The sequence below is a fragment of the Indicator indicator genome, chromosome 4 (assembly GCF_027791375.1).
Source record: "Indicator indicator isolate 239-I01 chromosome 4, UM_Iind_1.1, whole genome shotgun sequence".
In the NCBI taxonomy this organism is placed as follows: Eukaryota; Metazoa; Chordata; class Aves; order Piciformes; family Indicatoridae; genus Indicator; species Indicator indicator.
In genome coordinates this window covers 46,435,185-46,462,135 of record NC_072013.1, presented here as the reverse complement: position 1 = coordinate 46,462,135, position 26,951 = coordinate 46,435,185, and the positions used below count along the sequence as shown (strand labels likewise).

At 42.9% G+C, this 26,951-nt stretch overlaps 1 protein-coding gene across 1 annotated transcript; it reads left to right on the top strand.

The window, feature by feature from the left end:
• Window positions 1-3,357: 3,357 nt before the first annotated feature.
• ENTPD5 (ectonucleoside triphosphate diphosphohydrolase 5 (inactive)) lies at window positions 3,358-26,819 on the top strand. The gene is made up of 14 exons (XM_054400039.1): window positions 3,358-3,394; window positions 8,891-9,168; window positions 10,404-10,483; window positions 12,414-12,557; window positions 13,352-13,427; window positions 14,327-14,362; window positions 15,170-15,258; window positions 17,925-18,004; window positions 19,608-19,669; window positions 20,959-21,060; window positions 21,923-22,063; window positions 22,419-22,475; window positions 22,915-23,030; window positions 23,212-26,819. Exons 2-14 carry the CDS (start codon window positions 8,952-8,954, stop codon window positions 23,296-23,298), a joined length of 1,287 nt encoding a protein of 428 aa, XP_054256014.1. The 5' UTR covers window positions 3,358-3,394; window positions 8,891-8,951; the 3' UTR covers window positions 23,299-26,819.
• The last annotated feature ends 132 nt before the right edge of the window (window positions 26,820-26,951 follow it).

The window sequence follows — 26,951 nt, the reverse complement described above, 5'->3', positions numbered from 1 at the left end:
AGAATACACAGAACTGAGCTGCAGTGTTTTGTAAAACACAAGGTATTCCTCATTGGAATACTGCAAACTCAGCAGAAGCCTCCCTCCAGTGAAATAACAAGCCTATAAATTAACAATTAAGCTTAAAGCAACGTCCATAAAGCACGGGATTTGGGTTGTGTGGCAAGGTTTTGGTAGCTGGTAGTGCAGGGTGTGTGTTACAGAAGTGATTTCTGTAAGAAGCTGCAAGAAGCTTCCCCCATGTCTGACAGAGCCAGTGGCAGCCACCTTGAAGAAGGAGCCACTGCTGGCCAAGGCGAAGGCCAAGGCCATCAACAATACTAGCAGCATCTCTGTGAAAAACATATTTAAGAAGGGGGGTTGCAGACTGCACAACTACAGGCAGAGAAAGGAGGGAGAATATTTGAGAGAAAGAACTCTGCAGACACCAAGATCAGTAAAGATGGACGGGGAGGAAGTAGTCCAGGCACCAGAACAGAGATTCCCATGGCAAAGACCATGGTGAGGCAAGCAGTTCCCCTACAGCCCAGGGAGGTTAATGGTGGAGCAGATATCCACCTGCAGCCCATAAAGGACCCCAAGCCAGAGCAGGTGGATATGCTCACAGGAGGATGGTGACCCCATGGGAAGCCCACACTGGAGAAGGGACCTGGTAGTTCCACTGGAGACAGAGGATCCCACACTGGAGAGCAGGCTTGCTGGCAGGACTTGTGACCCTGTGGAGAACCCACACTGGAGCAGTCTGTTCCCAAGAAAGTGCATGCCAAGGAAGAGGCATACATTGGAGCAGTTTGTGAAATGAACTGTAGCCTGTGGAAAGGACTCATGTTGGAGAAGGTTCATGGAGGACTGTCTGCCGTGGGAGAGGCCCCATAATGGAGCAGGAAAAACGTGAAGAGACCTCCCTCTGAGGAGGAAGGAGTGGCAGAGGTGATGTATGATGAGCTGATTGCTCAGGAGGAGGAGGTAATCAGGAGTGAAGCTGAGCCCAGGAAGAAATGGCCTGTTCTGCCTGGGATGGTAATTGCTGAGTGATCTCTCCCTGTTCTTATCTCAACTCAGGAGCCTTTCCCTCTGTTTAACTAAGGCAGGGGAGTGATAGAGCAGCTCTGGTGGACATCTAGAGTTCAGAAAAGGTCAAGTCAACACATCTATAATCTATAACCTTTTATGCTCTTCACAACCTGAGGATGAGATAAAGTTCCTTGTGGAATCTGCCTGATGGGAGATAACTGTCACAAAGTGCAGATAAGCACAGTTCTGTGTTTCTTACTGAAGCCAGATTTCTCAATTCTTTTTAACAATTCTTGGTTCAATGGTAATGAAGGAATGAGAACTACAAAATAATTCAAGGTAGTTATTGTTTATCTCAGTATAAATGAAATGTTTTTGCTGTGCCTCTGGCCTCACTCTTACTCTGCTGGTTCCTAGTACTATTTCAGATGTTATAAAATATTCCCATAACTACCTGAAAGTTATGGGATAACTCCCACACCGCCACTGTTTTTTCAAAGTTCTTTCTTCATGCAGTATGTTTGCATCAAAACCTGCAACAGTTAACTGCCCTAGCTTGTTCCTCATGCTGAAATCAAAAATACTTTTCAGCTTGCTCAGAAGATCCCACTGTTAAGCACAAAATGTTCATTCACCAGCCTCCTCTTCTCATCTTGTGCTTGCATTTTCAAATCTATCATCTCTTGCTTCAGTTTCTCAATCTATAAAATGAAAAACTAACTGGGGGAGTGGAGGGGGAAGTATCCTTCAAAAAGCTGCATAAAGAGGAGAAAGGTCCCTCACTGGCAACATTCAGGTCAATTAAACCACGTTTAAAAGCATTTGATTTGTGTTAAGCATAGGAAATAACATAAGCTTAGACTACAAACACCTGCATGTATTAGATACAAACAGATCTGTAATTCCACTGAAGAATTACAATTATGTGGGCAGACAGTTTTCTTCCTTACTGTTTTGGACATCGTGCAGTGCCAGAGAAACTAGCTAGTTTAAAAAAGGGGAAAAAAAAAAAAAAAAAAAGGATACAGAAAGAAAGAACAGGCAGCTGGAAAAGGGCCTGACTACAATATTCTGTATTGAAAGAAAACTGGAATACAAGCAAGAAAACATCTCCTACCATATGACCACACCAATGCCCTAAGGATCAGAGCTTTGTATCTTCCTATTACTTAGAATGTTAACATAATTTAATTATACTTTCCATTTTCAATTTCTTTTTCTAACTGAAGGTTTTGCTTAGTACTTGAATTTAGAAAAGTGGGAACGGGGCTAAAGTGAACTAATCTGTGATAGAGGACAAAGGAGCTACATGGTAGGGCTTCTTCTTGTGTTCTGAGTAGAGTTTGGCTCTATAGTCTTTAAAACCTCCTCCATCTAGCTAAAATCAGCAGGCTCCCCTTCAGCTTTCTTATTTCTCAAGCTGAACAACCACTTTTGCCTCTTCCCGTACACCAAGCGCTAAAGCCCCCGACCATTCCGGTGCCCTCCCCTGAATCAATTCCAGGATATTGCTTCCTCTCCCGTACACACGGGGGAGCAAAACGGGACGTCGTGTTCCTGTGTGAGGCAGAGGGTCCCAGGCAGAGCGGGCACCAGGGCCGAGACCCTCGCAGCCCAGCCCGCCCAGAGCCTTCCCTCCGCTAGTTTCCCCAGGCCCTCTGCGCCGCTGCCCGGCACTGCAGCGGGACGGGCAAGGTCTGCAGGGAATAACGCCGTCCCGCCCGCCTCCGTCTTTGGCGGCAGGACCCACCGTTAGGTGTTTTGTTACAGACGGCCGCACAGTAAGGAGCTGTATATGGAGGCCGAGGCAAGTGAGAAGGGCCTGCCCCGCTGCGCGCATACCTCCTCCGCCTTCTGGCCTTGCTCCATGAGGCAGGCCATCACGACCGCCGCCTCATTCCCCGCGTCCTGCTGCCGTCGCAGCAGCAGCTCCACATCGCTCCTGGCCGACCAGCGGGTAGCTTCACAGTACTCGGCCCGAGACGTTTCGGTCGTCGCCAGCCCAATTTCCCACTGCGCCACGCCAGCCGTGTCCTGCTTCTTCTCGGACACTCGGGCAGCCTGCGGCAGTAGGAGCCGACACAACACAGCGACCGACGCCCGCCCGCCATGACCCCTTGCCGCCGCGTCTCCACAGCAGGCCGTCTCGCCCGTTACGGCGGAGGCCTCACCTCCACGACCGAGGTTACCGGTCGCCACGCTGCCTTCCTTGAGACGCCCGCCGCAACCCGAGTGAGGCACGCGCGGCGGCCCGTTCCTATGGCAACCGGACGGCGCCTTCCCGTGACGCGAAACCCCCGCGACGGGCACATTACGTGGGCGCGCTGACGTGACACACAGGACCGGCGAGATGCGGCGCTGCCAGCGCCCCGAGCCACCGGTGAGCGCGCGGGCAGGGGGAGGTGTGTGACAGTGCCGCGCTGCCATGGAGACGGCGGCCCCGCCGCCCCGCTTACCGCCCCAGGGTGAGGAGCACGGGCGCTGCCGCCGTCCCGCCCGGGTTCTGCCGGCGCGGTACAGGAGCGGGCACCGACCCGTTCCCAGGCTGGGCGAGCCGCCCCCCCCCCGCCCCGTGCTTGTTCCCCTCGCCTCGGGATGGGGAGCTTTGCGGCGGTGTGGTGGCTGGGAGCGGCGTGAGAGCCGAGAAAGCCCGACAAGGTTGCGGCGTTTCCGTTACTCTCGGCGGCAGTGCCGCCTGGGGCAGATAGAAGGACGCCCCGCCTCAAGCCCGAGTAGTGCCGTGGGTGGGTAGTGAGGCAAACACGAGTGTGGCTGCCAGTATTTCTGGCTGGTGTTACTGGTGTCGGCTTCGGGAGGGGAGCCACGGGATCCCGTAGGCCGGTGCTTACCGCTGCCGGCGGTAGGGTAGCGGGGGGAGCCGCAGAGGGAAAGTGCAGACAGGGGAAGTTTTTGAGGTGTGTTCGGTGTGAGGGTTCAGGTTGCGCTTGACAAGGAGGAAGGCGGAAAGCTTTGACGTTGAGGTGCGTAAAAGTTCGAAGCCTTCAGCCCTATCAGCAGCTACGTTTGGAGGTTCAGCCCTATCAGCAGCTAGATTTGGAGGTGTTACGGTGCACGCCTCCAAGTTGTTCTGGGTGAAGCTCCGGTGAACGCTTTCAAGGCACGCAACTCACAGCGTCCTGCTGAAATTTAAACTGAAATTTTCCCCAGACTTGGACCGGAGCTGAAACCCTCTGCACCCAAAATCTGCCAGCATCCGAGAGAGGTTGCTGTCTGTTCTCTCGGAGCACCGCTTGCTCCAATAAAAGACACTTTTCGCAGCTCCGTCGGTGTTCGGTGTGGGAGCTGTGAAGGGAGGGGGAGACGCCGGCGTGCTTCAGGGGGTCAACGAAGCAGCCCCTCGGAGAACTGCCCCGTTCTAATTAAAGAGGAAAATTGAAAACCCATTTGGGCAGAAATGAGAATAAATAAATGCTAAAGATAAAGCCTGCTGATAACGCATGTTTGTGCGTTGGTTCTACTTTTTTCCCCCCCTAGCGTTTAAATTTCTAGATCCAGAATTTTAGCCAAAACGTGTATGTGCAAAGAATATTGTGCCATTTTCTTTACAGAGATGCTGTAAAATTCTGCCAGTGAGACCAGTTGTTCTTTCTATTGTGATTTTTAAACTTGTGTACTTCTAAGGCGATTCTATTTTTGCCAAGAAGATCCAAGAAAACTGCTTTATTATTTTTTCCCCTAGAAAAAAGGTCCAGAAAGAACATAACAACTTTGTTTCTTTAAAGTATTTGTCTAGTCATGAATGTTAAGTGTGAAAGCTACTCATCTGGGAAATGGATCTTGTTACCCTAAGAGCTGCTCATCTGGAAAATAGATTTTGTTCCTGATTAAGTGCAGGAAATTAACTTTCCATTCTGAATTATTTTTGGTGTGCTTTAGCAATAAATAACAGTAGGAATAACTTGATCTATTTTGGTTCCTAAAATATTTTCCTAAAAATTTATATGTTGTAAGTGTTTCTGATTATTTTCCAGTATTTTTCTTTGTGCGCACATGGTTCCCAATAATATTTTAGGAAATGGAAGGGAAATTTTTGTGTATCAGATATGTTGGTTTTCCTCTCCCTCAGAGCAGACATTCCTTTCTGCAGGGAGATGCTCCTCTTGCTGTGTTTTGGATTTTGCAGCTTCTTCTGTCAGAAACATTCAAGAACGTGGGTGACACTTTCTTGTCTTGAAAGTCACCAGAGTTTCTCTGTCTCTTGTGAACTCTTAAGTAAGGTTGCGTTTTGCTATCTTAAGGTTTGCTATAATTATTCTGGCATTGTGTTTACTTTCGTTGTTTAAGGAGAGTTTGGTTGGTTGGGTTTTGTTTGTTGGGCTTTTTTGTTTGTTTGGGATTTTTTTGTTTGGTTGGTTTGTGTTTTTCTTCCTCTTCATGCTTTCTGCCTTGGCAGTCTCTCTGCAGCATTCCATGATTTTTAACATGTACAATCTGTGTAACTCGTCATATTGAATGTGCTTCAGCTTTTTGGTTTAGTAGCTATACAGATGATATTTACACATGTTTTTGTGGGTTGGGAAATGAGCTTTCTACCCTGTGTCACTGAACTCACACTGGTGCTGTTGTGACCATCTGTAATGGTCATGTAAATGTTTTACTAACTTACTGAACTCAGTTAACTTCCAGCTTCTTGAAGCTGGTCCCCTGTAATTACCTAAGCATGTTTCAGTGCTCCTGTTGAGCAACGATAAACTCAAATTTGAATAAAGCAGTTTGACTGATGTTTTATGTGCCTCTGTGACCTCATCATTTGCCTGATACATAGTCCACTCCCACTGGCTGAAAGAAAAAGGTGAAGACAAGAAGTGCAGGCACAGTGTCTCTTGTGGCAGCACTCTGGCGTGGTTTTCATTAGGAATCTCTGGGAATAGCTGTTGCTTCAGTCCTGCTTCAGGTGTGTGCCTAATGTATCCACAGTTAGTACTGGTCATCTATGAAGGCAGTAACTGGAGCTGGCTGGTGGTGACCTGTGCCTTTTATCTCCTCAACTGCTTGCTTATATTAATGAACTCATGCTCGTATTACTGTTCTCTCCTTTCTCTTGGTTGTTCATTTTACCCATCCTACTGTATTCTGATAGCAGCTAGGAGTTTAAGTTGTTCTAGGGGAACTCTTCTGGAAATATTTCTCCTTCTCAGTAACTAATCTCTTGTCTGTGTCTACCCCAAAATTTTTTCTTCCATTCTTTCTTCTGTGTTTTTCCAGATTCCTTTTTTATTGCTGTTTCTGTTATGTTCTGCCTATTTCCCTCTCTTGTCTCGGATTTCCTACTCTACTCATCTATTTTTATATTTCATGTGGACACTGTTTTGCTAGTGTTATTGATTAAATGGTCTTCACCAGTCATTGCTGAAGATCAATATGTTGGGGTTTTTTTCAATTCTTAATGAGGGTGGAGAAAAATAAATTCCAAGGTTGTTTGTGTAGGGTTGGGTTTTTTTGTTTATTTGTTTGGTTGGTTTTTTAACGTGGAAAGCAAGAAAGTCAGAGGAGAAATAGAGAATGGAAAGTGTGAAATGATGGTGGATGTGTGAGAAAGAATAGAGAAGAGAAGCTTAGTGAGGGAGTATTTATTGAGAAGCTAAGGCTCATTCACTAGCCGATTTGACCAGAAAAGTATGTGTTAATGATGGCAATTGCTTAGATATTTTTGGATCGTCAGAGACTCAGAGGCTTGTATAAGTGTCACATGTACTGTTTGTAATAGGACTCTCGAGTTAGTTGTTAAGGCAGGTGCTTGGGTTGTATTTGTGATGGTTCAGTAAGCAAAATCCTTACATTGCATGAGAATAAGAACACCTCTAGTGACCAGCTGCAAGGTATTCACTAATGCAGCTTGTATGGTGTTCAAACACCACAGCTTCTTGGGTTTTCAGTAGACCTCCTTGCTGTGGTTAAGCAAAGGTGGGTAATGCCAGCTACATCTTAGTACAAATCCATAGCTATAAAACTGCCAAAAGGCTCAGCACTCTTCATGAAATCTGTTCAGGACAAGGCTTTTAAGTTGTTACTGCTTAGAAGGAAGTGTTTACTAATTTCCACACAAAATGTTAATGATTTAGAAAGTACTGCAGCTGATCTGTCACACAGAGTGTCCAGGACTATTGCCTGTTTGTGGAATTGAAAAGTCATTTTTTCCTCTTCTCAGAGTGTACTTCTAAGGCAGAGTAGATCAAGAGGTTGTGCTGCTGCCTACAGCGCTCTGCATTTATGAGGAATGGGAGAATAAATGTGAAGGTCACAGAAGACATCCAAAGTTGTGCTTCTGCAGTGGGCTGCCCAGTTTTTTTTTTCACCCTAGAGACAGCTAAATGCCTGAGTGATTTAGACACTTGAGGAATGACCCTAGTGTGACATTGTATGCTGAGAATGGGTAAAAATTAATCTCACTTTGCTGTAACTGGGAACAAAGGTGAAGTATGGAAATAATAAAAGCCATAATAAATAGGGCTAAATCTGGGACAAAGGTAGTGGAGGATAAGTGAATTTTTTGGGTGTGGAAGAAGGAAGTGTGAAAATAGAGGTTATGTAAGGTTCATATAGAAAGGAAAGGAGAAAAATTAAGATTAGGAATGCATTAACATGTAACAGCAAATAAAGATTTCAAGAGAATTAATACAGTGGGGCTGAGCAGATTACTAGAAGACAATGACTTTGTAAGGGCTCAAGGTGTTGTGAGGGTCTTGGACAGAGCAGAAGAGCAGGTTTATGAAGTAGAATGTTCAGTGCTGTGGACGGTTGGACATGTTACCAAGTGTGTGGAGAATGATAAGGAGCTCTTTGCACCTTCTGTATGCTGAGCACTCCATGTGTATGTGAGTGGAGACAGTACTGCATATAGTGGGGCATCCGGCCACGCACTCCTTTCTCCTGTTGGAAGGCAAATAACAAAGCTGTATATTCTCCTTTCTACCTGGGCAGCTAATGAACTCTTATTATTTCTGTGCCCTTATCTTTCCTTTATTAGCATTTCTTTGGAAAAATAGATGCAAAGAGATAGATGTTAAAAGAGAGGGGATGTAGTTGGTGCATCTTGGTATCCAATACTGTGTCACACAGCTTCGGAGCCTTGGGTTGTTGAAGCTATTGCTACAAGCTGTATAAGCAACTTGAGTGTTTAGGGCAACTGGTCTAGGTGTGAGGTTGTGGTGGGATTTTGCTGGGCTTTTTGTAATTCTGCAAATGAAAACTGTGTCAGGAGAAAATGATGAAAACCCAAAAGGAAGACAGAAAGAAAAAGTGTGAAAAATACTGAGAGGCAGCGCCCAGGGGGCACCTTACAGTTCAGTCCCTCTTGTGCAGCACAGGCTTCTCTTGGGGATGAGGATGCTGCTGGAAGGATGTGCCTTCACTTTCTGTGTGCTAATCTCTCCCAGCAGCTGTTCTTAGCTCAAGCTGAAATTCTCTTTGTTTGTGATTCTGAATAACACTTGTGTTCTGCCACAGCATCTCAAACATGTAAATGTTTGGGTAAAGTGGTTCTGCCCTGAGCTTCCCTTTGGTGGTGCTTCTTTTCAGAAGAATTTGGCATTTTGGCTTTTGAGAGGTTCTGGGGACTTTCAAGCCAAATCAGAGAAAACATTGTCTGAATAAAGTAAAAATTAGAAATAGTGGGAAGCAAAGTACTCTTAACTCTTCTGCATTTAAGAAATAGATAAAACTTCACTCTGAAAGAACAAATCACTTAGATATAATGGTAGCACTAAGTGCAGTAAATCACACCTTTTGGATGAGGTGTTGAAATGCATTTAAAGGGCAGAATATATCTGTACAGGTTGTGTTCTAGTTTGGTTTTTTTCTACAGACTTTTTAAGTAGAGAACTCTTGTTATTTCCATTCCTGCTTTTCTCTACAGGACCTACTACAGCTCTGTGATTGCTGATCCATGACTGACTGCCTCCAGAAGTCCTGGCGATATGGCTTCTTCTAGACTTCCCATCCTTCTAGCATTGGCATTTTCTTCTTTGTCCTTTGTTCTTTCCCATTCAAACAGGGAGATGTGGTTTCAGGATTTCCTTCCACCTAACATGTGCCCTCTGTATGCCAAAGACAACACTTTTTATGGCATAATGTTTGACGCAGGAAGCACTGGGACCCGAATTCACATTTACACTTTTGTGCAGAAGAGCCCAGGTAAGACCCTGTGCCAGTGTGGGCTCTTGGAGTGTGTCAACTTATGTTCACACTTGCCAAAAGAGTTCTTTGGGTTTTTTTTTTTATCCCCAGCACAGCATTTGGGGAAAACTGAAGATTTTCTACAGTTTGACCTTCAAATGGTCCTCTGTCAGATGATTAGTGTCCATTTGTGGTGGTGTTTTGCTGCAAAAATGTCTTTCTTTTTTTAAGATCTTTTGAAACCAAGAGGTTTCGTTCTGGATATAGTGGAGAATTCTGAATTTCCAAAGAATTTTTTATCTATGCAGGTGTTTCAATGAATGTCTCATTGATTTGGAAAGAGGCTTATGCTTTTTTTTGGTGAAGTTACATGTTACCAGCAAGAGACACTTAAATTCTACATATGTTTATATGTCATATTTTGTAGCAAATTAAAATCAGTAAATTAAAGAGTGATAAGCAGCAAAGGTCAGAGCCATTTCCAGGAGAATTCCCCTGTGCGGACACACCACACTCCTGCACCACTATCTGCTTATGACACATTGTAGAGGTGCCTGAGTTGGCTGCACACAAGACATGATTCAAGAGGGTGGATTATCTTGGGTACATAGAGTCAGCAAATTTGCAAAGGTTGAAGTCTGGTCATCAGGGCCACAGTATCCATGTGCCTACACGTGATTTCAGCCTTTGTTTGGAAGGACTAGTACAACGTCCAGCTCTGATGAACTCAACCTGACTTGTAATTTGCAGTATTTAGGGATAGGTTCTGCACCCAAGCTGCTCTGGGAACAGCAACTGCTTGGCTCTGCAGACCAGTCTACTCTGTTCTGTGTTTCTGAACTGGAAGAATCACTTAAGGGTAATCATAAGCCAACTGTGTGTGTCTTAATATCAATTAGTATTTCACAGTTAGCTTGGGAACAGAAAGGCAAAGAAATTTTACTAAGATGAGGCAAGAGTCATACAACATTGCTGTAACTCATTGTAGTTCATAAATGCAGAGTGGACATACTTCCAGTTATAAAAGCCTGATGTTAATAAATTGTTTGTGAACTTGGGGGATACAAGGGTAGCATTGTGTTAGATATGCTCCTGAAGTGAAGGAGCAGTTCTTGGTTTAGGAGGCAAATGGTATTGTTTGCAAGGGGAAATCAGTGACAGTCACTTTACAGGAGTTGCAGGCAAACTTTTTTTGCAATTAAAGAAAAAGGTTCTAGTGGTTGATTGTTTCATGCAATGTATTGTTTGTGCAGAAAGCCTTCCAGAATTAGAAGGGGAAATCTTTGAGTCTGTGAAGCCAGGTCTTTCTGCATATGCTGATCAGCCTGAAAAGGTAAGGCTCTCCTTCAGTCTCTGTGAGTAGGTCTTGCTTCTGCTAATATCAGTTGAACTCTACCAAGTTATAATGCAAAGAGTCCAGAAAAATGCAGAAGTTCTACTCATAGACTATCTAAGCCTATTGCTCTATTTTTGTGAGTTAATCAGTGAAAAGGGAACTGTTGTTTTATGTATTTCATCAGTGGATCAGTGGCTTAATTGATTGCTTAAATGCTGTATATAACTAGACTATGTGTCTTTAAGAAGTTTCAAAGACAAAGTGATTTTTTTTGCTCTAGCAGAATCCATATTCAAAGTTTATTTCCCCTATAGCTACCCCAAATATGAGCTAATATATACTCCTGTCTCATTTACTAGTAATTTTCTCCATTTTTCCTTTTTGTTGAAATTTTCAGTGCTAGTCATGGTCAAAATGGTTTTGGTTTGTTTAGTTTAGAAGAAAATAAGGGATTAAGACTGTGAGGGTTTTCTTTTTTAGTCATGTTACACTGACAAGCAAAGAGGGTGCGTTTTTCTGACTCTTAAAAATGTGTAATTTTTTGTTTGTTTGTATAATCAGATCTAGGAAAGTTAATTTTTGTTAATAAGTTATGGAGAAGGGGAAGCATAAAGATGGGCTTGGCAGGTTAAGCTAGTCCTTAAGTGTATTTTCTGCTTCTATCCTCAGACTTCCAGTAATTTGTTTTGATTAATTTCTATTATCTTTGGAATCATGGCATAGAAGCAAGTGCTCAGTGATATGCAGGACTCGCTTCAGTTACGCTCAGTTCAAATACCTGATTACAATTTTAGCTGAATAATGATTCAGGTACAGGCAGTTACTCTTCTCCTGCCACAGGACTTTTGTTCTTTTGTTTATACGCACAGTCGAACAGTTCCATCTTACACTATCAGAAGTATTGATAACACAAACAGCTGTAATTTTAATAAAATAATAGGAGTGAGGTGCCCTCTTTATTTTCAGGTTGTGGTGGTTGTGAGTTCCTGCACAGTACACTTGTTCCATGCCACTCTATTGGATCAGGAGGCAGAAATTATTAACAGAGCAGAGTATGCTAAAATAATTCAGTTATTGTCTTACACAGGGCCAGTTCTGAAGGAAGCTGTCATTTTCCAGGTCTCCTGCACTGACAGTCAGACATTTCACAGGCTAAAGGAGGTGCCAGAGGAATGATAGATTAGATACTCTACTTTGTGTGCTTTAGTAGTCTTGGAGTCAGGGCCTTAGCATAAGGGGAGTTTCAGGTTTCTCAGTTGCATAAAGTGCTACAGAAATTTGAGTAAGAAACTTTATGGAAGAGCAAATGGCTTTGGATTTTTTTAAACTTTAATGTCTTCCATCATTTCACTAAATATTTTTTTTTATTGTTGTTGGATAGGAGAGGGAAAGAATTCACCTCAAAAGAAATTTCTAGAAATGTGACAGAAGAGTATTTTTTTTCTAAGGCCAAACTGTAGTTGTGAAAGCACTGTAAATAACTGAAAGCCCAGTAGTGATAGCTGTAGCTCATGTGGTAATAATTTTACAGATAGCATTTTAATTACACTATTTGCTGTGGACACACCAGAGTTCTTATATGGCATTCACTGAAATCTATAGACATTGCCCCTGACCTTTGTAACTTCAGTCAGTAATTGCATCATTTAGTTTCACTGCAAGATGTTTAGGTTTGTCAGCTAATCAGTTCCCTCACCTCCCTCCATCCTTTCCAAAAAATACCTTCCACAAAGGGTGACATTTCTCTCAGCTAAGATATAGCACAGGTTCTAATGAGATGTCTAGAGCAGTTTTTATAGTTATCTTGGGAGTGGGTGAAGTATCTCTGTTGAATATTGGTTTCACTAGTGTTGAGAGGGAATTGGGAGGTCTATTTTCTGTTGTCCTGTAGGAGGAAATGGTAAGAATTTTTTTTTCCTGAATTTAGGGTGCTGAATCTGTCAAAAGATTGCTGGCCATAGCTGTAGATGCTGTGCCACCTTCTCTTTGGAAGAAGACCCCTGTAGTATTAAAAGCCACAGCTGGACTGCGTTTGCTGTCAGAGGAGAAAGCTCAGGCTCTACTTTTGGAGGTAATACTAAGATCTTTTGGATACTTTAAGTAATCTTTAGTATTGCTTTTCCTGTTTGTCATGGCTTCAGCCAGTGGTTTACACTGTTTCATCTTTCATGGTTCATTTCTCCATTCTATTTACCGTAAGAGTGTTTCAGCTATGAAAATTGACTGTGATCCCATCACAGCACAAAACTCACGGACTTCACAGATTTTCTTGTATGGCCCTGAAATCCTCTGTCTTGATGTGGATGGAAAACATGGGGAGAGAGACCTATGATAGCCTGGAAAAGAGGAGGCTCTGGGGAAAACTGATAGCAGCCTTCCAGTATCTGAGGGGGGCTTACAGGAGGGATGGAGAGAGATTGTTTACAAGGGTCTGTGGTGACAGGACAAGGGGCAATGGCTTCAGACTAGAGAAGGGCAGATCTAGATTGGATATCAGGAAGAAGTTCTTCACTATGAGAGTGGTGGAACACTGGAACAGGTTGCCCAGGGACGTAGTTGAGGCCCCTTCCCTGGAGCTATTCAAGGTGAGGCTTGACGAGGCCCTGGGCAACCTGATCTAGTTGGGGATGTCCCTGCTGACTGCAGGGAGGTTGGACTGGATGACTTTTGGAGGTCCCTTCCAGCCTGGACCATTCTATGATACTTCTTTATTTCTTTCCTGGTCCTTGAAAGAAGAAGAATACTGCCTGCTACACAAACTTATCTTATTTCATACTCCAGTGTAAAAGAAAACTTTCTCTGTCACCCTCTGGGAAGAACAAGACTTGTAGGACTAAGGAATCTAATCACTGTTTCTTTCTTCAGGTGAGAGAAGTCTTTGAGGAATCACCATTTCTTGTTCCAGAGGACAGTGTTAGCATCATGGACGGGTCTTATGAAGGTACATTTTGTAAGGAGGAAAAAGTGAAAGCAAAGAGAGATGCTAGAGAGATCTTATGAATGTGGGATGGAAGGAGAAATGGTCCCTAAACCGAGAATAAATAGAAGGTTTCAACCCTGTTTGAAACAATGCAGTCCTGCTTTAACTAGGTGGTTACCTGGTCATCTGTTAGGCTGGAAATGCAGACACACAAAGAGATTTATGAGTTAGCTCAGTGAAGGTTCCTCTGAGACCTTCTGAGGTTCCAGTACAGGGCCTCATCTCAGAAATAATTATGCAGGCTAATGCAAGCTAACTAACTGAAACCTGCTCTTGGGAACTAGTGGAAAAAAGATGGTGTACATGGCAATATATAGGAAGCTTATGTAAAATGCCTCATGAACTCTGCAATATCAGCATTAAAAATAGCCTATTATGATTAGCTCAGCAACTTTCGGGTTAGTGTTGAAAGCATTTTGAGTATTAGAGGAGAATGAAGGATAATTGGCAAGTAAAAAAAATTTGGTAATGAAATAAATAATAAAAATATTCTGATGGGAAAAACTGAGCTAGTAAAGTAGTAAAAGAAGTAACATACAAGATGATGTGAAATATATTGTAGGTTTTGAGTGAGTGATGATTTTGCAGTGCAGAACAGACTGCTGTAACAGTTTGGCTACGTTTGCAGATGTATTAACTTGGAGAATAGGCAGGTAATAATCCTGTGTGTCATCTGTGGTGTTACATTCATCTTATATCCTGACATATGCATAAGTGGGAATTAATCTCTGGAGTTTAGGGCAGTTGTGTTAAGTTAGTAATGATTTTCAGGTAAATAAATAACATGTGAAGGAGTGGGAATGGTGGGGAGGAGGCTGTGGGAGTGTTCAGTGGTGACTTTGTGGTTTTTTTCATTGCAGGAATTTTAGCCTGGGTCACCGTGAACTTTTTGACAGGTAGTTAATTCTATATAACTTCTCTCTAGATATGAACTTGAGTCTCTCGTGTGGAGGTAGACAAACTCACTCTTCCTTGGTTGCCATGTCCTGCTTTTTCTCCCCATTGTGGCTCGAGCAATGAATTGTCTTGGATGGGCTGTGTTCCAGAGGGTTAGCCACACCTGTAGTAAGAAGTAGGCCTCTTCATCCAGAAGGCCTAGGAGGCACTGGCAAGCTCTAACATACCGGGGGAGTTAAAGTGGGAAGCAAATTTTATGGTGATCTTCATCCCACTGTGAACTATGCAACTGTGGCATTAACAGGGAACGCACTGGTGCTCTAGCCCTCTAAGTTGTTCTGGGAATGCAATCCACTGAAAAAAGAAAGAAAATCAATGCTCTGGTAGATGCTGGAGCATGTAAAAAAGCTGCACTGGGTGAAGAGAAATTATAATAGCTGGTTTTGCTCTTGGTATCTTTCTTCTACTGTTCTTGACCAGCTGCCTGGTGGTGTCAGAATTCATGTACTCTCCCTGACAGTCTTCTGCAGGGTAGACTTTTGTATCTTCCTTTCAGCTTTTGCTGGATGTCTAGAGATTTACCTGGTTTTGTCTCTTTGGAGGTGAAATTGGAATCAAGGAAGAAAGTCCTATGAATCTTTTCGTAATTCCTTCTGCTTGCCTACCTTATCTCTGTGATACTTTTTATCTTTGAAGGCCAGCTCAGCCACCTTGTATTGCTATGATGATGTGATGAGATAGTGGCTGTCAAACATGAATGCAGTGTTTTGCACTTGGAGCTGTTCTGAGCATGATGTTGTTTGCAGGGCAGTTGGCTGGCCAAAATCAGCATACTGTTGGGATTCTGGACTTGGGAGGAGCCTCAACCCAAATCACATTCCTGCCACGATTTGAGGTGAGGAGTGGTTAAAAGCACGTGGATGGGACTGCAGGGCCAGTGGAAAGACCTTTGAGCACTACTGTGCTCTCTGATAGATTTTTTTTTTTTCAGCACTGGTGCAAGCAGAATATCTGTGGTATACTGAATATCTGTGTTCCTGTTCCTTTGGATATCAGCAGTTGGCTGATAGGCATTTGCAAACAAATGGATAACAAGGAAGAAAGAAAGCAAACGGGTGAAACCAAAGGGAGACAGCTTTTGTTTACAGACCCAGGCTGGGAAAGCTCCATTAATGCAGACAATTATTTTGTATTTAATAAATGAAGAATATTTCCAGGGACTATTCTTGCATACTACAAGAATATTACTCTGAGTTTTGTGGGTTGGTTGTTTGTTGGCTTTGTTTATTTGTTTTGTTTGGGGGTTTTTGTTTGTTTGTTGTGTGTGTGTGTGTTGTTTGTTTGTTTTTCTTTACAATTTCAGTCTGATAGCAGATCGTCATTAAATTTTGGAGTTGTTGTCTCATGGGGCAAATGTCTTTTATAATAGCTAGCCAGTGCCTCTATGTATTTTTTTAGCATTTTCTCTTCTCATTTTTTTTGAAAATTCCCCTCTCTGCCCCAGATTTTTCACATCTATAGTTTGCATGGGAAGAGTACCTGGGCATTAGAAGAGCACTATGGTGTTCTATAGCTTGATATCACATGGGCATTAGAAAAGCACTGTAATATTCTATACTTGGATAGCACAAAGTTGGCTTTGTTCCCCTTTCTTAAAGACTCCTTTGTTCAACTTTGTTTGCTTGTTTGTTTACAGAAAGGAAGGTTCTCAAAAGATGTGTGGAGACCACAAAACATGTGGTTTTCATATCAGGGTATTTCAGTTCTGCAGTGGCAAGTCATGTTGAAACATGATGTGCAACCTTATCCTGTTCAGCAACGCCTAAAGCACTCTGGGGCCTGTCCTCTGTTTTGTGTTGATAACACCTGCTGAAATAGGCACTGGACCAACAGGAAAGGGTGTTGCATGTCAGGGTTTTGGAGAATAAATAGAGCTGTGAGGCAGGCTGGACTGCAGCTCAGGATTCAGGCATCTCCTTGGAGCGTTGCAAGAAAAGGTCGTGGGAGTTTGCTAGTGACTAGGACCAACGGTGGGAATTTGTCAGGCAGTGCAGAGTCTGAAGGGGACCAACAGGAGGGCTGGGGAAGGGCTGTTTAGAAGGGCTTGCAGTGATAGGATGAGGGGCAATGGATTGAATCTGGACCAGGGTAGATTTAGGTTGGACATAAGGAAGAAGCTCTTTAAAATGAGAGTGGTAAAATACTGGAACAGGTTGCCCAGGGATGTAGTTGAGGTCCTGTTACTGGAGACATTCAAAATCAGACTTGATGTGGCCCTGGGCAGCCTGCTCTAGTTGGAGGTGTCCCTGCTGACTGCAGGGGGGTTGGACAAAATGACCTTTGAGGGTCCCTTCCAATCCCAATCCAATGCAATCTGTGAGTCCAGGGCCATGTTGCCTGCTTGTAGGTTATGTCTGCTTATTGTCTGTATTGTTAAGTTCATACAAAAAGCACACACTTAGGTCATGTTTCTGAAGAGTTTGTCAGGGATTTCTCCCTTTGATTTGCAGGTTGGGTAGTGTTTTTTTTATCCCTTCCAGCAATTTGAGGCAGTCATGTATTTGCTCTTGTATGAATTTGTAACAGAATGCTGTAATAGTAAGAACAGGCTTCTGTCTAAGATTCCACAATACCAGATCTTACTTGGTAGTAGGTTTTTGTTTTGGTTGGTTGGTTTTAGGTTTTTGAGTTTTTTAATATATCTGGTTACTTGAAGGGTAACTGCTAGGACTCTACAGCTTCAGTCCTCTACAGCTTCAGCCCTCTCTGAGATTGTGCTGCTTGGCCCAGAGCAACAGTGTGATATGAATACACAGGGCCAAGAAGGGATGGGAGAATGAGGTCACTGGCAAAGGATGGAGAGAAACAGTTTGAAATCTCATGGACTGGAAACAAAGGAACAGTAAATGAGCCCTAAACTGATTCAGATTTACAAGAATTTGAATGTTGGTTTGGCAGGAAGTTAGGGACTGAGTACCAGTGGGGGGACACACAGAAGAAAGACTTTGAAAGGAGGAAAACAAGGTGTTGAAACAAGAGGTTAATTTAAAGGAAGGCACTTAAACCAGGAGGTGAAGCCAGCTGTAAGACTTGGAGTCATAGTGTTTGAGTATTAGCAAGTCATTTAACATGGTGACAGTGTGGTCTGTACTTCACTTGGAATTTTTAATTCCTCTGAATTCCTGTACTGAGATGTCTGGTCTAATTTGCAAAACTGGAGTGTTTCTACTGCTGCTGATTTTGATCAAGACTCTGTGTATTTAAAAGTAGCACATAAGTACTCTGGAAAATTCAGGTATCTTGAACTGGAAAGTATTTTCATCCTGATCTGTTGTGTTTCCCTATTGTACATAGAAGTAACACAAAGATGTATATAAATAACCTCAGTGTAAAAAGCTACAGTGTAAAAAGTTATTACAGCAGTTGGAAAACTATTCTTTGTTTTCAGAGGAGATCAGATGAGTATGCAGTAAAGCCTGCAGCTGTATCTATGGTATTACATCAATGTTGGTTATTCTTTATTGCATGCTAGAAATAAAAAGATATCTTCTTAACTTTTAGGAAACTTTGAAGGAAACCCCCAAAGATTTTATTACCTCATTTGAAATGTTTAATGGCACCTACAAGCTCTATACTCACAGGTAAGAAGTATAAAGGCTGTTGTTCCCATTGGCAAGATCAATCTTTCTGCAGCCCCTGAGCTAACCACAGATGGCCATGTCATCCCTATTACCAGCTGTTGGGACCAAGACTACTTCTTTTCTGCCTGAGACATTAGTTGAAGTGGGGCATGACATTAGTTGGCTGGAAGCTTTCCAGGATTGTGGTTAGTATCACTGCAAGGGCATATTAGTTGGTCTGTCAAGTGAAGAGGAAGCTCATGATGAGTCGCTGTATTTATGGAGAAGAATTCTCATGGATGGAATTCAAGGCAAATATTCTGTACCAAGCAGAAAGATGGATATTGTGCCAGTAGTCAGAACTGAACCTGGTCAGAGATTTGCAAAGAGGATCTTCCAGAGACTTCTCTTCTTAGTTTGGAATGGCACATCTCATCAGCAACTGGACAAAAAGTAAAACCTATACTGATGTAAACGAAAGAAAGATGACCAGAGGCAGCTAAATCCAGACCATGGAGCACAACTGACTTTTGAGCCAACTGAAGGGGATGCTTGGCCTGGAATAATATAATTGTGCTTGCTGGATTAAATTGAGGAGTTTGAGACATCTGCAGTGAAACCCAGAATTTATCTGCATGACTTACAGTCCAGTGAAAACCTGACCATCTATAATAGAGAGATGAGTTCAGCCCCCTACTAGTGGGGTGAGGATTATCCTCTCAGTTACAGAATACGTTTACTTGACCACAGAGCTGGTTTCATAGTCTTCCTCTCCAACTGTTTACATTTACTAATGGGGATGGTTGCTCTATTCACCACTACGCTCCATTAGGTCACATAAAATAATTGAGATTTGAAAATCATCCAAAAAAAAAATGAGGCAGCTGGAAGTTAGTTTAACTCTGATTCTTCTGCAAATATCTGTATTGACATGACAAAAGGGGTAAGTAACCAAATGCAGAGGTGGGAATGAAAGGCCAATAGGTTTTTAATCTAGCTATCCCTGGAGTTTTTAAGGCCAAGCTGGATGGGGCTCTGGGCAACCTGATCTAGTATGAGATGTCCATCGCAGGGGGACTGGAACTGGCTGATCTTTGAGGTCCCTTCCAATCCTGACAATTCTGTGATGTTGCTGAAGCCAATAATAGGTAATGACACTCTCATAAATGTTCACATCCTAGCTTGCAGTGAGTATAGTTTTAAAATGTGGAGTCACAGGTGAATTTCACACAAAGGCACAGCTCCCATTTAGTGAGAGGTTCTGCAGCTCTCCTATTCTGCCCTAAGAGCATATAGTCTTACATGTGTGACACAGGAATGGCCATCTTCTTCCCCATGCACTCTTCTCATACCCCTTAAGATTGTGCATTTTTGCTTTTCATTAATATCTTGTAGAAACATCACATCAGCTCTTTCCACTTTCTGCAGTTCTGTCCATTTCACAGCTCTGTAATTCTAGAATTTGTGTCACTCTTTGGGTATTTGGCATGATTTTGGCAAAGGGAACTCTGTTTTATAGAGGAGATAAATTTAGTTTAAGTATTCCAGGATTTAAGAAGAAGCTATGAGTGCTTCATACCAGATGTGCAAGAGTTCAAACTGTAATGTCTTTCTTTCTTTGCAGCTACTTGGGGTTTGGACTAAAAGCTGCCAGACTAGCAATACTTGGAGCTTTGAATGTGGAAGGTATGTTCATATGATAAAACACCCAAGATACTTGAAGAGATGGTTAGTCTTAGCCTTGTGTCAGCAGCCCATTTCCTGTACCTTGTGTTTTTTCTGGTTTTGCCCTTACGGATCAGTCTGGAAACAGAGTAGCACTTGTTAAGGAGTTGTCTTGTCAGACAGCTGCTTTCCCTTAGATCCATGTTCAGCCAGCAGTGAGGCCCAAGTGCAGATTCCTGACATGGAAAAATACATACATTATCTAGATGTGGCTAGGCACAAATGCACAGTTTTTTGAGCATCCACAAAAACACAAACAGCACAAATAGATCCTTTTCCTAAGGACTGCTGTTTAGGCTAAACCCACTCTGGTACCTGTCTGGCCTGCTGCATTCCCCAAGACCTCCTGTTGCATTCACTGACCAGTCTAGCTTAAGTCCATGAGCATATTGCACACACTGCCACTCTCTAACCTGCACGTGTAGTCACATTCCGGAGTCTTCCCAATCTGTGACCCAGGCTTAAAGTCCTCCCAGTCTTCCTGCCCAGACTTTGGGCCTTTTGCCCAGTCTCTCAGTCTCTCTCCAGGCCAGGACCTGGAGTCTTTCTTTCCACTTTCTGGATTCTTACTTTCCATCACTTTTTTTTACCCCACTCATTTCTTTTTATCCCACTCCATTTTCTCAGACTCATGTTCTCTGATCCCTTGACTCCCCCTTTCCCTGCCTTTGATCCTTCTCCTAAACATCCCATAGCAATTTTTGCACAGTCCCACAGTTCTTCACAATCATTCAGTAATGTTTGCTTGTTCTGTGAGAGCTGTGTTGGCCACAGTAATCGTGTTTTCCTCTCAGCAGATACAATATTTCTGACTGAACCCTTAAAGGGTAGTGGCCATTGATTAGTTTCTGTCTTCATTGCTCGGCTGTTTTATTTGTCTTGCTTATCAGCTCTTTGTCAGGGATTTTGTATCTGTGTGTTTGATTTATTACCTTTCTTGTTTCTTGTCTTGTGTGGTTAACAGCCATTATGCAGGTATCTTTGTACCACTTACCTCTCATTAACAAATGACAAGCCCAGCTGCTCTGCAGCTTACAGGACAAAATGGGCACCTTTCAGATATTCTCCAGACTGAGACTGGTCCATAATTCAAAATCAGTTTGTGCAGCATCCATTGATTCAGATTTCCATACCTTTGCTTCAAGACCTTAATGAAGATCTTTCAGCCTTTTATTTCCTGGTTCTGCATATGGATTGATAACAGTGTTAATTTTTATCCTTTCTGACTCTCCTCTCTGGTTTCATTCCAGCTGTGGATGGACAAATGTTCCACAGCTCTTGTTTGCCAAAGCAACTGGAGGCAGAGTGGCAGTTTGGAGGAGTGAAATACCGGTATGGTGGCAACAAAGAAGGTAAACTAAGGAGGCTTCTTGCTTCTTCTACCATAAGTCTCATCTCTAGAATCAGAGTTTTCCTTGACAAATACTCCATCAGTTACCTTGGGTTATGAAGGATACCTATCCAGTCAGAGATGTGAATTTCTGACAAAGTAAAATCTGAAGCTGTAGGAATAGGTGGCTTGTGTTATCCATGTTCAGTCTGTGATGTGATCTCTTACTACACATGGAAACTATATAGTAAAGGATAAGAGTTACTTGTGCAGATAGGAGAGTGAGGCTTGGAGCTAACTGCAAAACCTCAGCTGTGTTAGGGTACATTAAATGGAAGGCCAAAATGTATCATTTGTGGAACTATTTCATAAGATACCTTCTCTAGTGCTGCAAACAAGGTGATGCTGCTACCATTAGTGACTAGAACAAGAGTCCTTTGGTGTTTGATGTTGCTTTGCTTTACAATGGGGAACGTGAGAGCTGAGTTGGAGGTTTAGTGTATGGAGTGGGTTGATAAAATGATGGGGAGGCAAATCTAGCAAGTGGCAGCAAATGTAAATGAGATTCTGCTGACCACAGAACATAGCAGTGGAAGTTTTGCCTGATGTGGAGGAAGCTTTTCATGCACTTAACACTGTTTTGCACAGTGTACCTTTCACATACTGCTATGATCTGTGCCATCCAATACCACTTGATGATGGTGATTTAGAGTCCTTGCCTGCATGCAAGTGGCATGCTGGATTACAGTAGGTATATCTAAGCTCTTCTCACATCTTCTCATGCTTTAATCTCTGCTTCTTCCCTTTTTCTTCCTATAGCTGCTGACTCTTCCACCTCCTGGATATGCCCCTTTGGCTCACCCCATCTGTGTCTTTCCTAACAGGAGAAATAGGATTCAAGCCTTGCTACTCAGAAGTACTCAAGGTTGTCAAAGGGCAACTGCACCAACCAGAAGAGATTCGTGGAAGCTCCTTCTATGCCTTCTCCTATTACTATGATCGAGCAGCTGACACCAACCTAATTGGTAAATTGGTTTGGCATAATCTACTACATGTCAGGGTGTCAAGCAGAAGGTGGCCAGAGGAACCCTGGAGGCTGGAGTCATGAGGAGCAGGCAGACAGGGAAGAAGGGAAAAGAAATGGTGTTGAGAAAGAGGAAATACACCATCTACCTTCAAGGAATGAATATGTAGCTGACAGTGTGATTTGATGTTCTGATAAGATTTATGCCTAGAGCTCCAGTTATTCTTGCAGCTCTTGTGTTACCAACATCTCATTCCTAGCCCAGCATCACTGAGTTGCACTCTAGGGTCAGCTCAGATACAGAAGTCAAATGCTTTCAGGTCCATAATGGTGTTTTCTCACCTCTTCCTTTTCAGATTATGAAGAGGGGGGTGTTTTGGAAGTGAGAGATTTTGAAAGAAAAGCCAAAGAAGGTAATTGTCACAAGACTTGGGAAACTGATGTGGACAAAAAAATAACAAAAATCTGAATGTATAGGCAGTATATAATGTGAGTTTGACTTTAGAATAGTAAGTTTGTTTAACTTTTATTCCACTTACACCTTCTTTGTTATGTTACTGACCTTTTATTAGCCAACATCTGTAACTGCTGCAGAAGAGGTATGGGATTATGTTGCTGTAATAAAAGATGTACTTAGGATGGAGTTAAGAGAAACTGGAAGTAGTCTATGGGTTGTTCTCCAACATTAGAGAACAGCTGTGTAGTATGTATCATGTGTCACATGTAGCTGTTAATAGAAGTGGGTGGCTTGTTTTACTAGGCTTTGGCTTGAGGTCAGTTCTGATGCATGATGTGGGTAAAAGCTCCCTTAGCTTGCTGAGATCCCCTTTTTTCTTTTTCTTCCTTTTCTAGTCTGTGATAACATGGAGTGGTACAACTCAGCCAGTCCTTTCCTCTGTATGGATCTCACTTACATCACTCTTTTACTAAAGGAGGGGTTTGGATTTAGGGACAACACAGTCTTACAGGTAAGAAAAACAGTTAAATCCCAGTTTCAGTATAAATCAACATGCATTAGTCTTTTTTTTTTTTTTTTCCCTGGCTAATTATCTACTGAGTCTTCCCAGGGTTGTTACATGTAGTTACTGTCATCTGTGTAAGATGAATGTAGAGAACAGTTAGAAACACCTTCTTTGTCTTCCTTTACAGCTAACAAAGAAAGTAAACAACATAGAGACAAGCTGGACTTTGGGTGCTACCTTTCATCTACTGCAGTCTTTAGGGATAACCTACTGAGCTGTGACATTCCTGTGGACTTCAGCATTTCTGAAAGGCTGAGAAAGCAAATTGAAACCTTCAGGTACGCCGTTGGGCTGGAGGTGATCACAGACCAGAACATGGGCCAAAGCTTCAGATCATCACAGACCTTCACCCCAGATCATGCATAACGAGAGCTGCTGCAGTATAATTTATAATTGTGATTGCCATAAGTGATCCAGAAGCTGCCTTCAGAAAGTCAAAATGCCTAAACTTCCACCAGAGAATCGGTAAGGGGCTCCAAGCCAGCTTTCACCAGCACATTTGTATAGGATCCCATGGCTAGAAGCACAGAGTACCTGGCACGTGGTGGCAGAGGCAGACACCTGACTTCACCTCCCCATGTGTTGTTGTTTTGTTTTTAACATACATAAGTTTGCTTGTGAAATGTTAAATACAGAAACTAAAGGTAGCAGCAGCAGTCATTCAGAGCAGAGTGAAGCACTCTGGATCACTGCCAGCATCAGTGTTCCAAGTACCTGGCTGTTAGCTAATACATTGGAAGTCGACTCCAGTCTTTCAAGAAGGGGCCTGCTATAAGGACACTTTGGGCATGGTTTTGGGAAAGGTGTTGACCAAAACAGAGGTTGTAATTTTGCAAGCATTTCTTTAGGCAGCAGTCATTTCCTAAGCAGGAAATGCCTGTTAGTTTCTTTCTGCTGCCCGTTACAAGTCTCTGCATCCACAAAGTCCATCTGGCTGCCCAACCTGACTCCTGGATTCCTGTAGCATGTAGTCATAGCACATAGCTGTACTGACACAACTAGGCAGCCGGGACAGCTATTTAAACTCCACTGCCAGATGAGATGCTTGTTGCATTACACCCACAAGGACATTAAGGGTGCAGGGAGATGAAGCAGCTGATCCAGGGGTTCTCTTTGCTGCGAGAGGCAGTTCTGTTTCTTTGCTCTCAGCAAAGCACCTCCATAGCCACCTTTCCTCTGATACTGGTGCTCCTCAGGTTCTTTTGTGAACCAATTCATGATGCCAAAGTTGAGTTAAATCAGCTCACCCAAGAATCAAGTCTAGTGCTAGCACAAGGCAGACAGGCATTGTACAGCCTGGGAGACCTGGGCCAGTGAGCTGATAAGATCATCACAGCCCATTTTGTCCAAGTGAGCTCTGAGGTGTGGTTTCCTATCTGGGCTTATTGCTTCCTGTACTCTCCTTAGGGACCTCCTCTGAAGGCAGAGCTGTGAGGAAACAAATTGTTTTTTAAGTTGTTTAACAGATGAAAATAGGAAGACAGCAGAATTAGCATCAGAAAGAGAGGGAGATGAGCAGAAGTAGTTTTGCTTTCTTATCCCATTTGCCTATCTCTTGCCCATTTTTAATTGTTTTAAACTTCATTTATCTTTAATATACTGGGAGTTAGACCCATAAAATAGTGTATGTGGCCCTGCATTGATCCAGAATTATTTTTAATATATACAACAGGTCTCTAGGAGCAGCGCATCCGATGAAAGGGTTGCAGCTATTTAGGAAGCCCAAGATTTCTGTCAGACAGCAAGAAGCTTTTTGAGTAACAATTTAAAGTGCCTCTTGCCATCTTTTCCACACCAAACACAGAAGCAGTGAAAGATCAGTATTTGTGAAAGTGTCCTGTCCAACAGGCTAAAAGCTGGGCTGCAGGATCCTGGTTTTCTTGTTTAACTGGCTGTGGAGAACATCAAGATTGTTTGAATATCTTTAGTCTCCAAGTGCAAACCTTGCATTGTCCTAAATAGAAACAGCTGCAGAGACAATAGTTGGCAGCTAGCTCATAAAAAAATTGTATCTTCTACTCACCCCAAAAATGTAAAGATGAAGTTACTCATTGTAAGAATAGAGAGATATTACTTGTGGGACTAAGCAAAGCTTTTATCCACTGGCCTCTTGTGATTGTAAGGTGTTTGCAGTTACCCCTTTCATATCACACACCTTTCCTACTTCTGTAAAACCAAAGATTGCCCTCACAATACCTTCTCTGCAGACTGGATTTGAAAATAATCAGCAATTCCCAGCAAGGGGAGGGGGAAAGTAGCACACTCAAGCCCTCACTGATCTTTCCAGTTTGGAGATATAGAAGTTTGCCCTGCTGTGTACTTCAGTTCACTTCCTCTAGTCAGGAAGAAAAGTTTGACTGTGACTGATTAAGATACCCCCTTCTCCTGTCTCAGCTTTTCTGGCACTAGGGTGCAAGGTGTGCCTTTGTTTCAACAAGTTCAGTCAGTAACAGGAGTCTCAGCGCTGGAGCTGCCCATAGGTGTCCCCCCACTGACATCTTACTCCGAATTCAAGCTCTTTCTTTGAAATATGAAATGTATTCTGTGTTCCTCCTTGCCAGAACCTGTTTTGAGATCCATCTTGGGAAATTCCTCCAAACTTCTATTCCTTCCTCACTATGAGCTTCTACTTGAACATAGAAAAAAAGTTGTGGCCTTTTCTCAACGCAACAAACATCTGATATTCCCTTCCTAGTGTTTGGCAAAACTTGGTGTATGGTCTGGTCTGCACAAAGCAACTGCACATGAATTTGTTTTGTCTTCAGTAAATGACTGTGCTGACTTTCTATATTCTCAGAGAACACGAAGTGGGATGGAGTGGTTCCTAGCCAGGCTATGTTACTCCTGAAAACTAGCAAATTTAATAATTCAAAGGTCATCTTTCAGTCTGATCCAGTGCTGTGACAAACTCTTAATAGATCTTGGGGCTAAAAGCTGTAAGCAGTGAGGCTGTCACTGGAAAGGAACGTGGGGTGTTATATACACAGAGAACAAGCAGCAGCAGCAGATCTGCCAACTGAAGATATGCTGAACCTGAGGAGTACTCAGGAGTTTGGTTTTGTCTGAAGGGAGGAGGATGGTCTAGAACATGGCAGGTACCACACAGACTAAGTTTCTTTTCTGTCTTCTTTGCCTCAGACTCTGGTACTAGAGTAGGGGGTATCTGCTTCCCAGAACCAAAGTTGCATGAAATCTGAATGCTCAGGGTGTTATCTGAATTGTCAGTGGTACATTTTATTAACTGTAGCAAAACTGCTGCTCTCTCTCAGGGGCCTGATTCTGCAGTCACAAGAAAAACAAACAACTCTGCTCAAAGCTTTTGTTTGCAAGAAATTGCAGAATTTAGCTCCTGCTGTTTACATCTGAACTACTAAAGGTGGGTGGGGGAATCTAGAGAAACTAGTCAAGTCCTCACCCTAGTGCAATGAGATTATTTATTAGCCTAACTAAAGACTAAGCAGCCTTTTTAGAGAAGAGTTCTACTCACAGCCCTGGCTTATAATGTCTTTTAGCTGGTCACTAACAGGAACTGCCTAATAACAAGCACAAGGAATGGCTTTCAGTTCAAAACTTAGGTTTCATTCTTTTTGATGTTCATTCCTGATCCTGGTCAAGCATATGTGTAAATCTGGCCCATGGGCAGTGCTCACTTGATTTTCTGAGTGTCAAATATCTAATGCAGGAGGCTGGAATTTGGAACCTAAGACAGAGTATCTTGAATGTCTATTTTAGTAATTAAAGCATTTTTAACAATATTCAAGAGATTGTGGTGTTTTCTTTCTTAGATCTTATCATTGTCTTGCATCTCTTTCTCATGGAGCCCTTAGACTTGCCAGTTCCACAGCACTATTCCAAATAAAACACCAA

Bases quoted from the DNA above. Each gene is read 5' to 3' on its own strand.
- ENTPD5 (XM_054400039.1), top strand. From the start codon at position 8,952: ATGGCTTCTTCTAGACTTCCCATCCTTCTAGCATTGGCATTTTCTTCT. The intron at 9,169-10,403 runs GTAAGACCCTGT...TTGTTTGTGCAG, and splicing joins TTTTGTGCAGAAGAGCCCAG to AAAGCCTTCCAGAATTAGAA. The intron at 21,061-21,922 runs GTAAACTAAGGA...CTTTCCTAACAG, and splicing joins GTATGGTGGCAACAAAGAAG to GAGAAATAGGATTCAAGCCT.